Source organism: Tinamus guttatus, unplaced genomic scaffold (genome assembly GCF_059628265.1).
Source record: "Tinamus guttatus ecotype Peru unplaced genomic scaffold, ASM5962826v1 Tinamus_guttatus_pri_ptg000260l, whole genome shotgun sequence".
NCBI classification, from domain to species: Eukaryota; Metazoa; Chordata; class Aves; order Tinamiformes; family Tinamidae; genus Tinamus; species Tinamus guttatus.
The window spans coordinates 4,928,094-4,943,047 of record NW_028288794.1 but is presented as its reverse complement, the minus strand read 5'-3'; the positions used below and the strand labels follow the sequence as shown (position 1 = coordinate 4,943,047).

The 14,954-nt window shown below is 37.9% G+C and overlaps 1 protein-coding gene across 2 annotated transcripts in view; it reads left to right on the top strand.

Moving 5' to 3' along the window:
- The window catches only part of MTX2 (metaxin 2), a 30,965-nt gene that overhangs the window by 1,286 nt on the left and 14,725 nt on the right, over positions 1-14,954 (top strand). The window contains exons 2-3 of one of the 2 annotated variants that reach the window (XM_088527048.1): positions 10,947-10,994; positions 11,941-11,987. In XM_088527048.1, coding sequence (XP_088383174.1) covers positions 10,947-10,994; positions 11,941-11,987 — 95 coding nt within the window. Of the gene's footprint in view, positions 1-10,946; positions 10,995-11,940; positions 11,988-13,595; positions 13,616-14,954 lie in introns of those variants that run through there. The other variant, XM_088527049.1, reaches the window with a different exon arrangement.

Genomic DNA, 14,954 nt, shown 5'->3' with positions numbered 1-14,954 from the left:
TCCTAACTCATCTGTATTATGTACCAGTCACAGACTGAAACTAAGTAAAGGCAAAATCACCCATTTTGTTTACATTGGAAGATTCTTCTAGGAAAATCAAGTTATCCAGGATCTTGGCCAATATCCACAGCACTTCTACATTTCCTGAGACGTTACACAGAGATGCAGAGAATATTTCATTGTGGTGCCAGAAAGACATATATGAGCCACAAATGTAAGAGTATTTTTGGGGAAGAAAAATGAAATATCAGAAGGAAAAAAAATACCCTTTGACAATGATTGTTGTTATAGTGTGTCTTATCTCTGTATCTATGATAGTGAATAATGTCTCTCTGTGAAGCATGCATAGAAATGTAAGGATGATCCAGAGTTTTTCACCTCCGTAATAAAACCAAAGTTTGATCGGTTTGTAATAGAGAGGCCTTTCAGAAAACAATTGCTTGGTTGTGGCACTGCCAACTCTCTCCTGCTGCTGTAGCTATAGAGTCGCTATAAAGCATCCTTCTTTGTACACGTGTGAATACAGTTGATCCAGGAGTTTGTTTCCTAGAAATGTTTTAAAACAGGGGTGGGTTTTAGTAGAGAGGTGGATCACAGCTACCTGCCTTAGCCTTTCCTGCAGTTCATGTGTTCAGTTCAGAAGCACCACACTCACTGTCTTGGTTTAATTGGTTGTCAGCCTGTTTATGTATATGCAATAATATACACAATAATATCTCCTCTCTGCTACTTGCATTCATTTGAGCATGCTGAGCATAGGCTGCTGCTTTAAGGCATTAATGATTAAATACAAAATGCTGACCATTTATGTGCAGTAGGACACTTTCTTTGGTAACGCTGGTTCAGTGGCATTCACCAGCCATTGGCTTTTTTTATGCAGAAATACGAAGGTGTTGATACTGTGTCCCAGGGAATAATAAACATTTTTTTCCCAGCTTCATAGATTGTAAGCATGTCATGTCATGTGTTTGAATTAATCTGCTTCTGAACTGTAGATTCTGTTAATTGAATAATATGGTAGAGAATTTGTTTACAGGAGCTCAGCATCAATCACATATTAACAGGATAGGAAATGAGTGTTTATAGCATAAGAAGAATTAGGATGCCAGCTTTCAAGTAGTCCAGAAAATTAATCTCTAACATTAGTAGTTTTGGAAGAGGCTGCCTGTTCAAATCATGTAGGAAAGACTGTTGAAAAGATGTTTAATTGATCACTAACTTAATATTCTTTACCTTTTTTTTTTTTTCCTCCAAAAACACTAGTTTGAGATGGGTGATCAAAAAGCAGAGAAAATAATATCCTGGTTTGTCCTTGGATCTCTGGAAAATTACTTTTGTTTATTGCAATTGAGTTATGTCCAAGGGTCATAGACTACTTTTAACAGTAAGGAAAGTGAATACCGTGTGAAAAACAGATTCCCTTCTGCCTTAGATATTTTACATTCTCATTGAGTCTCCCTCCAGTGTGATATGTCAGAGCAAAAATAAATCTCTTATGTGCATGTTTTATGTATGAAGACAAGCTGCAGTTTTGGCTTAGAATAAATATATCGGGATGGAAAACTGGCCATGTAAATTGTTCCTGCAGTAAGGGCATGCAATTTAAACAACTGAGTATGCATTTTGTGCATCAAAATGTGCATATGTAAATGCTAACAGTTCTTGAGCTTGCCTGGTGAAAAAATAGTCCCACTTGCTAGCAATAGATTGTCTACAGCACACATTGCTTGAAGCTACTGCAAGGGTGCCTGCAGTCAAGGAAAGGTGGTTGGGAAGTACCAAATTTGTCAGGTTATGCAATGTTATCTGGCAGTGGACTTAGGAGTGGGCCAGTACATGTGCTTCAAGGCTACAAGGATTTCAGCCAATCCGTTGAGCAAATTGCCTTTCTAATCTTTTTTTTTTTTTTCTGGTCAAAGGAAAAGCAGCTTTCTTTCACAATTATGATATTACAGTATGCTTTTCATTTTGAAATCGTGTTATTTCATGTTTTTTACGAAGCAGCATAATTACATATCATAATAGAGTATGCTGCTTTGGTATTTCTGTCTCCATTAAGAGGTCTTGCTCTAATCACCATCTTATTGTTACATATTTTCCTGTTAAGGTAGTATCTTCTTTTTTTTTTTTTTTTTTCTCATGAGACAGAACTATATTGCTTTAGAAATATGCTAACAAAATTAGTAAATGAAAAAGAATATGTATTTTGGTATTGCTCAATTTTATTTGGAAGTGAACTTTCATTAGTTTTAAAATGATTCGGGTAGAAATGCTGTCCAGTGGGGAACTGTGTGCTAGCTCACGGGACATTGTACAAGGATGACCTTGGAGAGGAACCAGATTTTTCTCCTTTTTCATGCTGCTTTTTTCTTTTTGGTCCCACAGACCCTATTCTCTGACAGCCCCTAAGCACTTATCAAGTTTCCTTCTGCAGGTTTTTACCTACGAGCATCTCCTTCAAACCAAGAACGAGTGAAAGTTGGTTGGAGAAGAAGGTGAAGATTTGATTATGAGGAGGATTTTAAAGGCTCTCAGATTTGAGGCACGGAGTTTGCAGTGTTTCACAGAGTAAGGAAGAGGCTGAGATGCAATTGCAAATAGCATCATCTGAGAGCAGAGATCTCAGCTCTCCTCACCCCTTTGCAAGACTTGGGCACATGGAGTCTCTGCTGTCAGTGCTGTCAGCCTCCTGGCGCTGTGGTGCTTGGGCCATGGGCAGGATAAGGAGAAAATGAAAGGCTGGAGGGGTCAGGGCTAGGTAGGCAGGGGTGTCTGTCCATGGGGAGTAGGTAAGTGCTGTTTGGTGGGAGGACCTAGAGGATTTCTGTTGTGGACCAAACCATGGATGAGAAAGCAGGAAGCTCTTCGTGATGCAGTGGAGAAATGGGTTCCAGGCTGTCGGCAAAACGTCCCTGGGAGAGAAGAGTTCAGACTGCTACAGGGAGGGAGGGGATCTCGAATCTGGGAGAGCTTCCAAAAGATGGATTTAAAATATGTAAATGTAGACAACTTGGCTAAGAAATGTCCCATCTAGTAAAGCACTTGAGGCAGTCATGAGTACCGTGCCTCGCCACTCTTCAGCTCCTAAAGTTGCTGTTTAACTTCCTGAATCAGGGCCAAGTGGAGCAAGGGACTTTAGCAGCATAAAGGGAAGTGATTGATTTGGAGAGCTATAAAAAGTTGTATTTAAAAATTACAGAATTTCTTTGAGATGGAACATTTATGTTGAATATCAAGAAAAAGTAAAATAGATCCAACTCTTCATAACTTTATAAATAAATCTTTTGAGAGCATTTAGCTGGCACTTGCTCAGCTTTTCAGAAGTCCAGATGTTGATTTAGGAGCGACTTTTGTTTATGAATTTGATTTTGGTGGCTTTTCTTGGCCCAGCTGTGAGGTGGGGTTCAGCAGGAGCTGAGGAATTCTCTTCCTGGGTCTCCTGCAGCTGGAAGAGTGCTGAGCATGGCTGAACCGGGGTGCATATGCTCACCTCAACGATGGTAAAGGAATTGAACAAATGTTTAAATGCATGCAATTAATAGCTGTCTTGGAGGGTGATGAAGCAGATTCTGTCGTACTAAGTGGCTGCTGCAATAGCGTGTCACTTGCAGACCCTCGTGCTGTTCCAGCCACAGGAAACGCAGGTTTGGGAATTGTTGCTGAGATTGAGTCTTTATGTTGACAAGGCTGCTGGATCAATAATTACTGAACAGTCATGATTTATCTGAATTGCAGCCTCCCTAAGAGCTGGGATAGATTTAACCAAATGATGTAGTTATTTGGAACATGATTTAACATGTGCTGTTTAACTCATACGAAAGTCTTCATTTGGCAAGGCAGCATGAAACAGTGTTTGGTCCCATATCAGCAGAGCTGGGGAGTTGCTGATGCTTTCATTTTTTTTTCTTGGCCCTTGTTAGTTTACAGAATCTGGCCAATTACACAAAATTGATCTGCACTCAGTGTGGGTGGCTTGAACTGGTTGGTCTTAAGGCAGCTAATTCACAACTTTCTCCTACTTCCTTTATTGATCACTGCTAATGTGTGAGATGTATACTTTTAATTGCTTGGGTTCTGAAGTGTTGCAGCTTCACTGTATTAATCAAAACATATTCTTGCACTTATTTCCTGTATTAAGCATTTATAAACACCTCAATTCCTGGCATTTTCTTGTCAAGTAATATGTTGCTCTTTGCAAGTGTGACCAAAGTTTAAAGTCGGTAGCATGAAAACTTAATGAAGTGGTCATCTGCTTCTGATGAGCTTAACATCAAATAATAAATAATCCTCTTTCCTTCTGAAGGCTGTGGAAGAGTTGCAGCATTTTCTTGGGGTTGCTGTGTCTACAATATAGTGAGCAGCAGTTCCACCCCCAAAGCACTGATCTTGTGAAACTGAATAGGTCAAACTAACCATTTTCCTGCTGATGGTTACAATGTTTGTTACCTGGTGCTTGGAGATTTGTAAGTAATATTGCTGGGTGTGGATACTACCCCAAAACAAGGCTCTATTTCATTTTAGTATTTACTCTCGTGAGAAAGCAGTTTTGAGCTATCTCATTATAATTTAATCAAGTTTGTACCTAGGGAGAAGCTAAAGGAAATTGTGAGAATAATGTGTAAGTTAATTTCTGCTGCTGAATATTGGAACACAGTGGTTCAAATTAATGTCTTTTTTTTTCTTTTTTTTTTTTTTTTTCTTTTAATGGATTCTTACCTCTTGGCAGTTTTAACAGGTCTTTAATGTCATGTGAACCAAACTTCTAAATACAGGTATTTTTGCCTTTGTCTATTTTATTCAAGTTTCATATCAAAGTTTAAAATTTCAAAAGATTTTAAAAAAGACAAAAAAAAGATCCGTGCAAATGTTGCAAACTCAGAGAATTTTATTCCTGGTACAATTCTTAAACTTCTACTCACTGTTTCAGAAATTGCCTGAAAAAATCAGATGATCCAGTGCCAGGTACTACTAATCTCAGTTCCATAATATCAGACAGCAAACTGCTTAAGAGATTTATTCCTTTGAATAGTGTATCCTTAGAAGATACTAAAAATAATGTTTACTGAAAATTCAGTAAATTATAGTTTGTAGGAGTTTGAAGTCAGAGATCGTCTTGACTTTCTTGTTGCTTGGCTCACAGTTTAGCTTCAATATTTTATGAGTAATTACTAGTATAGGAAAATTCAGTCTTAGTTCTTTAGTCATGATTCTTAGGCATGGGCTAGTTTTATAACTGAAAATTATTTCCAATTTGCACTGCCTTCCAGAAATATTCTTGCATTACCCACATTTTATGGCATTGCCAGGAGCTGGGAACAGTTTAATTTTGAATTGAGTGTTTTCCTGCAACCTTTTTTTTTTTTTACCTGTTAATAACTTTATTTCCCTTGCAGGAGGAAACATCTTGATGCACGGATCTAGAAATCTTTTGCATTTATCTGATATTCAGGAGTGCTGTAGCTTGACAACTGATGTTCTAGATGAGTGGCAGACTAGCAAGGCAAACCACATTGCGCCTGTACCCACTGTGCTGCTTGAAACTGGTTATTCGTACTAAACTTCTGAAAGATTGTTGCATATTCTGCAATTTAACATGCAAAGTGTTTCATGTTTTACCATTTTCACAGTCCGAGTTTTATTTTTATTATTACTATTTTTGAAGGAACAGGATTAAAGACATAACTGTAAAGCATTTATTTAGTTACAGCTCTTTCATCATTATTTTGAAGCTGCTTGGGGAAACGTGGATAAAGATGTCTGTTCTCCCTATTCCCATCCAGGTTGCACTGAGAGGATGAAGCGTTTCACAACTATTCTGAGCGCAGGATTTGAAACCTCTTTTTTTTTTTTTTTTTCTGGTGCTCTAATAAAATGCATGGACAACTTGGAGAAGGGATTGCTGGGGCTAAGACACTGCACATTGACTTGGGAATTTGGTGTAATACTTTTCTATTCCACAGACTTCCCTGTGGGAATTTTAGTGTTGATGCTCATTTCAGGAGCTGAAATTCACCTCTGTGCAAGGACTTCTGAGCAATACATAGTATGTCCTGTTTGAGAGCAGTGGCTGGGGTTGAGATGTGCAAGGTCTCAGGTGAGCTGCTGGTAGTGAAGACTAGTGCTCTTAAATATTTTTTCTTACGGTGTATGTGCATTCTTTGCTCTTGCTGCCCCAAAAGTATTCAGGTGTATAAGCTCGTATTGAAACAGTTCAAAATGTCTGGAAATGTTAAAATCAAAACTCTGATTGAATATCCCTGGCCTTAATATAGCTGGAGTAGAAAGTTTCTCTCCAATTCTGAAAAGTGCACCTGCTCTCATGCAGTTTTAATGGCAAAGAATTTGACATGACTGTTGTGTCTCTTTAAGTTTTTGGAAGCTGTATGTATGAGGAAAAATGATATATTTCGTAAATCCTTCTCTGATATGACAGATGAGGAGCCTAGAAATCTGTTTTAATAAGTAATTACAAACCTAATTAATTAAAATTTTATGCTGGAACACACAGCACACAATTCTCAGAATTCTCCTCCAAAAGTCTAATTTGATACCTATGAACCTTGTTAACTCTGTGACATTTTCATTCTCTGCCTTAAACTGCTAATAAGTAGAACACTTGGTGACTAACTAACACCTTAAGCTTAGTGAATTTTTCATTTATTTGTAGGCATCTTTCAAAACCAAAGGAGATTTTATGTAGCTGGTCTGTTTGCCTTTTAACTTCTCTGGTTGTGGTGATGTTGCAGCTGTTGAATTCTCAGCTTCTAGGGGTGATGTCTTTGGGGAAAAAAAAGGCTTACGCAGTGATACTGTGTGTGTATTCATGTCTGCTTAATTATTACTTTCCAGCAGCTTCTGTCATTTCACACAGATTTAACAGGAAGGACTAGTCCACAAAATGGTTGTTTCCTATAATTGTAACAACAAAAAACAACAAGAAAACCAACAAAGCGGTGTGTTAGGAGAGAAATGGTACTAGTGTCTCTGCTTATGGAAAGGGAACAGTATGAAGTTTGTCTGTCCTGAACACCAAGGAATCCACATGAAAGACTAAATATTTGAATTTGTTAAGGATGGGAAAAGTTGCAGAAGGTGGGAAGGCAGCCTTTGCTGAACATTACAAGTGTGAGAGGCGCCCATTGAAAACCACATGGAATTAGTTCCTCTGATTGTGGAAGCAGAAGAAAAGAAGCAAATAGTTCCTTATTCTTAAAGGTATGGAGAGAAGCTGTCCCCATAAGGCATACTTGCAGGCAGTTATTTCATCCTGTGAGCAGTTAAAGATTGAAATGTCTGTTGCGTAGGATGTAACCCATAAATGTGATTCTGTGTTGAAAGCTACTGAAACTGAATCAACATCACAGGAATCAACATTTATTACTTCTTATGTACTTAGTGCCCTAGTCCTTGGTTAGCTAGGAAGCTAGCATCTACAGACCAGAAGAATATAGTTGCCTAAGGATAAACTACATTTGACTTCATTAGTGCACAAATGATAAGTTTGTGAGGCGTTATTACAGCATTAATCAACTTGATGGATTGGTAATATGACAGAACTGAAGCAGCGTGTAATATTAGTGCCTATTATTCTACAAATTATGTCTTCACCTACATTCATAAGCCAAGAGTCATGCTGTACGTTACAGATGTTACATAATTTCCCCTCTTTTGGAAGTTCATGGTATCCCTTTAGCGAGTCTGTCTCCTTTCTCCCCCCAAGTGGGGCTCTGGTCTCTCTGAGCTGTGGGTTTTGGCCTTATGGCTGGTTGATGGCAACTCTGGAAAAGATACTTGAATTCAACCTACACCTTTCAAAACCGGACATGCTCTGCAGCAGTGCCTATTTAAACTTCTTCCTTCATCAGAAACAGTTATTCCATACTCAGAGCAGGAAACAGAGAGTGAGCAGTAATTGGAAGATACAGGACAGACAGTGAGTAGATATTTAATTCTTGATTTCCAGAGAATTGTACAGGCTTTGTGCATGTCCTTCTGTTTTTTTTGCCACAGTTACTCTTCCAGCACACCTTGGTCTGCTGTATCCAGTTCTGAAAGCATACTGCAAAATAAATCATTTTGGACTTGAGTAAAAGTGGGTGAATCTTAAGTGAAGTTGATGGTTTTAAAATCCAGCCTGAATAATAATAGCAAAATCTTTAGTCTGAGTTGTGCCACAAGAACTGAAGGTCTCAGTTCAGGACTCATGAACATGTGTCTATTTCATCCCAACATGATCAGGAATGTCATCTCTTCCTCTGGAGACTGTCAGGTGCCAAATGAAGGTGATATTATTGTTTCGTTTTTCTCTGAAATTTGGACTATAATTTGCACTGATACCCAGCCTGAGATTTTTTCTGTAGCTCTTTGCTCTGGTTTCATTTACTTGTCAAAACCCATATCCTGGTACAGAACTAGCCTGTAACTCAAAGGATGCAAAAATTTTAAATCACTCCTGTCTCTTCCCTTAATTTTGGCATGTGCTTCTGCATATATTGAGATTATGAGATAAGGACTCCATATTGTGACTAACCACATGAGGGTCAAGTCCTGAGCAGATATGTGTGGGGTCAGTAGGATGTGGAAGGAAATTTTAAGCAGATAAAGGCAAAGAAACTGCAAATAATACTCGTGTTTTGGTTTATAGCAGGGATCTGGCATGGCTTAGTAGGGTGGTTGTGTTGGATTCTGTGTGCCAAGAATAGAATCATAGGATCATAGAATGCTCAAGGTTGGAAGGGACCTCTAGAGGTCCTCTAGTCCAACCCCCCTGCACACGCAGGGTCACTTAGAGCACGTGGCACAGGACTGCGTCCAAGCGGGTTTGGAAGATCTCCGGAGAAGGAGACTCCACAACCTCTCTGGGCAGCCTGTTCCAGTGCTCTGTCACCCTCACTGTTAAGAATTTTTTCCTTAAGTTCCTGTGGAACTTCTGATGGTTCAGTTGCCAGCTGTTTCCTCTAGTTCTGTCGGTGGCCACCACTGAAGAGGCCAGCACCATCCTCCTCACTGCCTCCCTTGAGGTACTTATAACTGTTACTTATATCCATGGTTGTGTGTAGACTAGTGCCGAGATTAGAGTGGAATTAATGTTTGAATTTGTTGAAATGTACTTAGCCCTTCTGCTGGAAAATAAAAGGCTCATTTGATTTTTGTGGGTCTGAAATATTTCAACCACGTGTCTGTGTAAAACAGGCCCCTCCCAGTTAGGGCAAAAATCCAGGAATTAGTTAAAAATGTGACATTCCAGTCTGAAAAGGGTGAGGCAAAAATTTTTAGTAGAAATGGGTTCATGCACTATAAAATTCTGTTGTCTTCAGGTTTTAAAGGATGTTTTGGCTGGATAACTGAAGGATTGCCGTATGCAAGATCAACCTACCTTTGTGATTTAGCTGCTTTTATAACTTTCTCAAGTTCAGCACTGACCAATTTGTTGAAATTCAGCAATTACTTTAATTTCTTCATTCCATTTGCTCTTGCAAGACTTTACTGGACCTGAAGAAAATTTAAATAGTGGTGTGTTATCACAGGCACTGTCTAGTCCGTTTTTATTTAAAGAAATAAATATACTTCCACCTCAAGAATTTTAACTCCAGGGCAAAACTTTAATGGAGAGGGTGTAAAACCAATAACTGCTACAGTAAAACATAAAAACATTTTTTCATGACACTTAAATGTGATTAGTTGCTTTCTCATGCCTGTACTAGTATACCGCTGATAGACTTTTTTGCTTTAATGTTAAAGGTAGTGTCTTTTGCAAAATTGTGTATAGAGTTAAAAGCTTCATAATTCTGTTTGGCTTTCATAAAAGTTAATATTTCATGAGTATCAAAAAAGAATGTTAGTTACAAAACAGTGCATTTTTTTCCTGTAGCTCTGGAGGTAATGATACAATGAATGACCTTACCTAAGCCAGCAGCAAGCTGGTTTGATGCATAAATGGTTATTTGTAGACTTAGTTACTGTAAAAAAAAAAAATCCATAACACTTCATTTGTGTGATTATAATATTAAATTTATTTACAGGTATCTAATCTGAGTTGAATGCTAAACTTGAATTAGGATTTGAAAATGGACTTCCGAAATGAATTTAACAAGGAATGTAAGGAGACCAAATGTTTTGAAAGACCTGTTATTCTAATGTTACCATTCACAGTAAATCAGTACTGAATACTGTTTTTATGTTCCCATAAATTCACTGATTGGTCAAGCGCAAAGGTTCTCAGCTGGAATATGTTAATAGTCATTCCTTTTTTTTTTTTAAATGGTTTTTTTTTTTTTAAAAAACAGAGAATGCGTTTTTTTAAAAAAGGAATCATGACATACCAATGCTAAAATTGACCAGTACCTCATTTAAAGCAAAAGGCAGGGCCAGTCTTCTTGGTGTCTTGGGTTCTGACATGCCCAAGCACCTAGCTCTGTGTATGCTATGGATATAGGACCAGTGTGGACGTAACCTTAAAAGGCAAAAAGCTTTTTCCTTTCCCCAGAGTATTCCTTGCTGTTGGTTTTGAGGTCTGTGCCTCCCTTCCCTGTTTGTTACGCTGTTTCCAGAATCCTTTGTTTAGTACTCTATAAATAACAGTTTTTGAAGGTGGCAAGAGTAGTGATGGGAATATGCACAAGAATGTCTTTACGAAAGAGAATAATCTGCTTTTGCTGCCTGACAGTTGCGAGGCCATTCCATGACCTAGCTTGAATTTTAGCTTACATTGCAGCATTTGATTTGGGGATCTCCCAAATGTTTTTCTCCCATGTATTGGTGTGTCTGCTTGCTGGGAGGAAAAGTCCAGGAGAAAAGAGTAGCAGTGGGACATTTTTAGGGCAGGTCAAGTCTTGTATCAGCATCTCTGCAATTCTGTTTTCTGCTCTAGGTATCATTCATGTTCAGTTAGCCCTGCAAATATGTTGCTTTTTGGCTTGCCTAATTAATTTCTCTTCTTTCCACAGCGGCAGAGCCTTGGCCTGAAAATGCTGCGCTGTATCAGCAACTGAAGGGTGGGTACTCTGTTTTTTTGCAATTAGTAATTACTTTAAGTAAAAACACATTAAATATGCAGTAACATAATTAACCTCAAGGAAACGCAGAAACTGTTAAAAGATTCCTTTGTGTTGTTTGTCTGGTCAGAGGTTTTAGCCATGCTCGCATCTGCCAATATAAACCAGCTATTCATGGCCTATAAGGTCCTTGGTTTATTATTGACTCATTATATTGGCTGCTGTAGGCAGTGTAAAATGATGTGGTTGCAGGCACAGTTGGCAGATTTACTGCACCAATAGCTGAGGCAGCAGATTTTTGAAGTCTTGTGGTAAAGTGGGCTCTCAGTAAAAAGGAACTGTTAAAATGTATAGGCTAGGATGGTTCAGGCTCCCTTTAGCAGCTCTTCATATATCATCAGATCACATTATGGCCCCCATTTGGGGCTCAGCAGCCTGCTACAGTTGTCAGAAGACTGCAAAGTAATGAAGACTAATAGGTAGCAGCCCTAGTCTTCTAAGCATGGAATTTTTATTGCAGTGAACTTGTCATCTTTCTTTTGTGTGACAGACCTAGACACAGTGTGCAATATTAACTTCAAGCAGTTTTTATAGGTTTCTGAATGCTTTTACTTTTTAGCCAGAGGAGTTATGAAGATGCAGTTTTATTTAACTTTGATTAGAAGAAGAGTAATTGGCATAAAACGCAAGTATTTGGTTTTTAGTTGTGAGCATTTTTTTATTGTGCGTTGTTGGTAATGTATGATAAATGTGATTGTGGGAAAAAATATTCCTGGTACATTTTCTCCTTCCTTTTTAATATTCATTTCACAGTTTTTCTAGTCGAGCTGCATAATAATTATATATGTACTCCCTGCTATATGTGTAACTCGGAGACTTAAATTTACAGGTCAGTAGCTAAATGCTTTTTTATAATTGTGGGTTTTGGTTTTTTTTTTTTCAACAGAGGAACAAATTTTACTTTCTGATAATGCATCTTCTCTTGCAGTTCAGGTAAAATGTCATCTTTTCCAAACTAGATATATTAATTCCAGTTTAATTTTTGAATGAATATCTTCCAGCTAAAATAACTGTATTTACCTAAGTGAATTATTTATGAACTATTTTTGTCAAAATTGCTTGCTTGCCATCTTCTCTACGTCTGATGTTCTTTAAATTCACTGAAGTGCCAGAACCTAAAGGACGTAAGATTTTTAGGGTGATGCTGCTTTTATTTGTGCAATATCTGACTGTCTAGCTCCTGTAAGAGCTAGACACCTTTGGTCACTTGCTTTGCTGGTTCCTGCTCTAATGTCTCACACGATATTTGCTGCTCACTTCATTCTCAAAGCAAATATTGCCCCAAACTCAAGGAGTATTTGGTTCATTTTGTAGACATCAAATCTCAGTATCTCTCTGATGTTTACTCTCAATTTCAGCACGTACACAGAGTTGAGATCCAATGTGGTTTTTGGCAGCAGTCTATATAATTGACAAACTTGCATCGCTAATTGACTTCAAAGTACCTCTGTGCCTGTGAGGTCCATGCAAACTCCATTAACCTGTTAGCTTCAGTAACACCAGTTCTTGAGGAGATGCTTTCCCCATTAGTAAGGAGGGCCTGGCTGGCTAAAGTGGTGGTGAGCAGGAGGTATGTAAGGTTCCCATTCTTTCTCTTCCATACTCTTTGCAGTTGCCATGAATTTTCTTGCCATTTAACAATTCATATAGGTATGGCTTGTATTTAAAACAAGCAAATAAAAGAAATGATCATGTAACCCCAAAATTTCCTTTTCTAATGCATCATTTTGCTTTGCTGTTTCTGGTCTGTTGTTATCCTACAGATGTCACTTAGATGATGAATTAACTATAATATATTAAAAATGCTTGTTTTTCTTCAATATTCCCTGGCCTGATAGCTGATAGTAGCCATGACTATAAATACAGCTCTTGTAGATATCTGATTTTAAACTTTACAGAACAATTTTGTATTGAGGAATCGTATCTGTTTAGAAAAATCTGTATAACATGGTTCATGTGAAAGAATATCTATCTTCAGTATATTTGATTCATTTTGAAATGATACTAGGACTTTTAATTATGTATTACTAGCCTAGTGATCAGAAAGCTTTAAATACACCAGTATATGTTACACAAAGAAACTGCTGTGTTTCTCTGTTTTTGGATTTGCTTTTTATTTTGGTGGTCTATCTTTGTGTTGTTTTTATGTTTTATCTTTTTTATTTTTTTGATTTTTGAGGAAACAGTGAGAGTTGGGGATGTTGGAGCTGGTTCCTGGGGCTTTCTTCCCAGGACTGCCGTTCCCTTTCCATTCTGTTCCAGAATCAGCACTCATTCAGGGCACAAATCACCACTGCAAATGCCAAACTTGCTTGTTGAGCTTCCACATGGTGAAAGTGCATCAGAGATTTGACTACCTGTGATCAAATAAGGTTCCTCAACCAGGAAATCTTTAAGGAGTATGATTCATATCAAGACTGTAAATGTCTAGACTGCAGCTGGTCTTTCAGATTTTTCCTGAAATCTCCTTACAGGACCTCTTTATAATACTGCTCATGGATACCTCTCAGAGAACATGCAAATAGTAGTATATGAAATAGTAGAATTCAATACCATAGCAAGTAAGTAGTCAGAATAGAAAATTGACATGCTGCAATACATTGGCATACTGCATGTACTGCAGTGCATTTGGCGTTTCACGTTCCTCTTGTCAACAGAGCAGGTGGAACAGAAAGCAGACCCTCGGTGTAGGTGTAGCACCGGGGCTGTTGCACATGTTTTGTTTGAATTAATGAATAGTAAGTGCTGCACCAAATTCGATTGTGTCTGTTGTTTCAGGAGTGGAGTTATGGCTTTGCATTGTGCAACAGAGTCTAGACTTCCAGCTCCGTATGTCTACCTGTCCTATAAAAGGAGGGAGCCTTAGGAATTGGTAGATAGCCAAAGGAGTGGTCCCTTCCGTAGTTTAAAACACACGCACACAAGTCCCCTTCCCCACATCCTCACATGAAACCTGTTTGCCTTTCTACCCAGTATTGTTCCTGGAAACAGAATGAATTCAGTATTCCTTTGTCTTTTACTGCATTCAGATTCTGTGTATTTGCTGAAAATGCAACATAACTTCACATGAGTTAGTGTATCTCCTCTAATCCATCCTAGTACTTGTACTGCTTTGTTAACTTAAAGAAGCTTATTATACAGTGTGGTTGACAACGAAACTCATTTGGTCTTCTGCAAACTCTTGATGCTGAATACAATTTTGCTTTCACTGCAAAGGAATTAAAATCAAGAGAAATTGGAATTTCAGTAATGATTATGTTACTACAAGAAAGAGGATGTTATATGTAGAATGAAGACCGTGTTCTTCCTCTGAGGCATTCGGCCTTGTTCGCATAAAAGTTAATGAAAATACATACAACTCCTAATAACATGACTCACTGTTAAAATCAGTCTCCCCTTATTTATTGTACAGCTCACATTAAACAACACTCTTGCTTATCACTCTCATCATATTTAAAAAAAGAGGATAAAATGCATAACTATTTCAATAACTAAACAGCTTCGCATCTGCAAAAAGGAAGAAACTGAGTTAATTAAAATCAGTAACAAAATATTAAATGATGGTATAAGAAAGTAAAATTTATTATGTTGCACTCAGATGATACAAGAACACCCTAATATAGATGATGTCATCAGACGAAGAGAGACTACTTTTTACTTTTTAAAAATGCTCACTTTTAAATTTTGCAGATCAGTATATGAATTTTAGAAGCCAAATTGTTCCTGTCTTTACCTTGCAGATAGTATGTTAGATTGGGATGTATGTGTATGTATTGATACACACACACCTTACTACTTTGATATTTATATTCTTAAGGAAATGGCCATATTCATTTTTAAACAGGTTACCGTTTTTCTTCGGTGAGCTGTGAACTTGTAATAAAGCCAGGTTACCTCAGG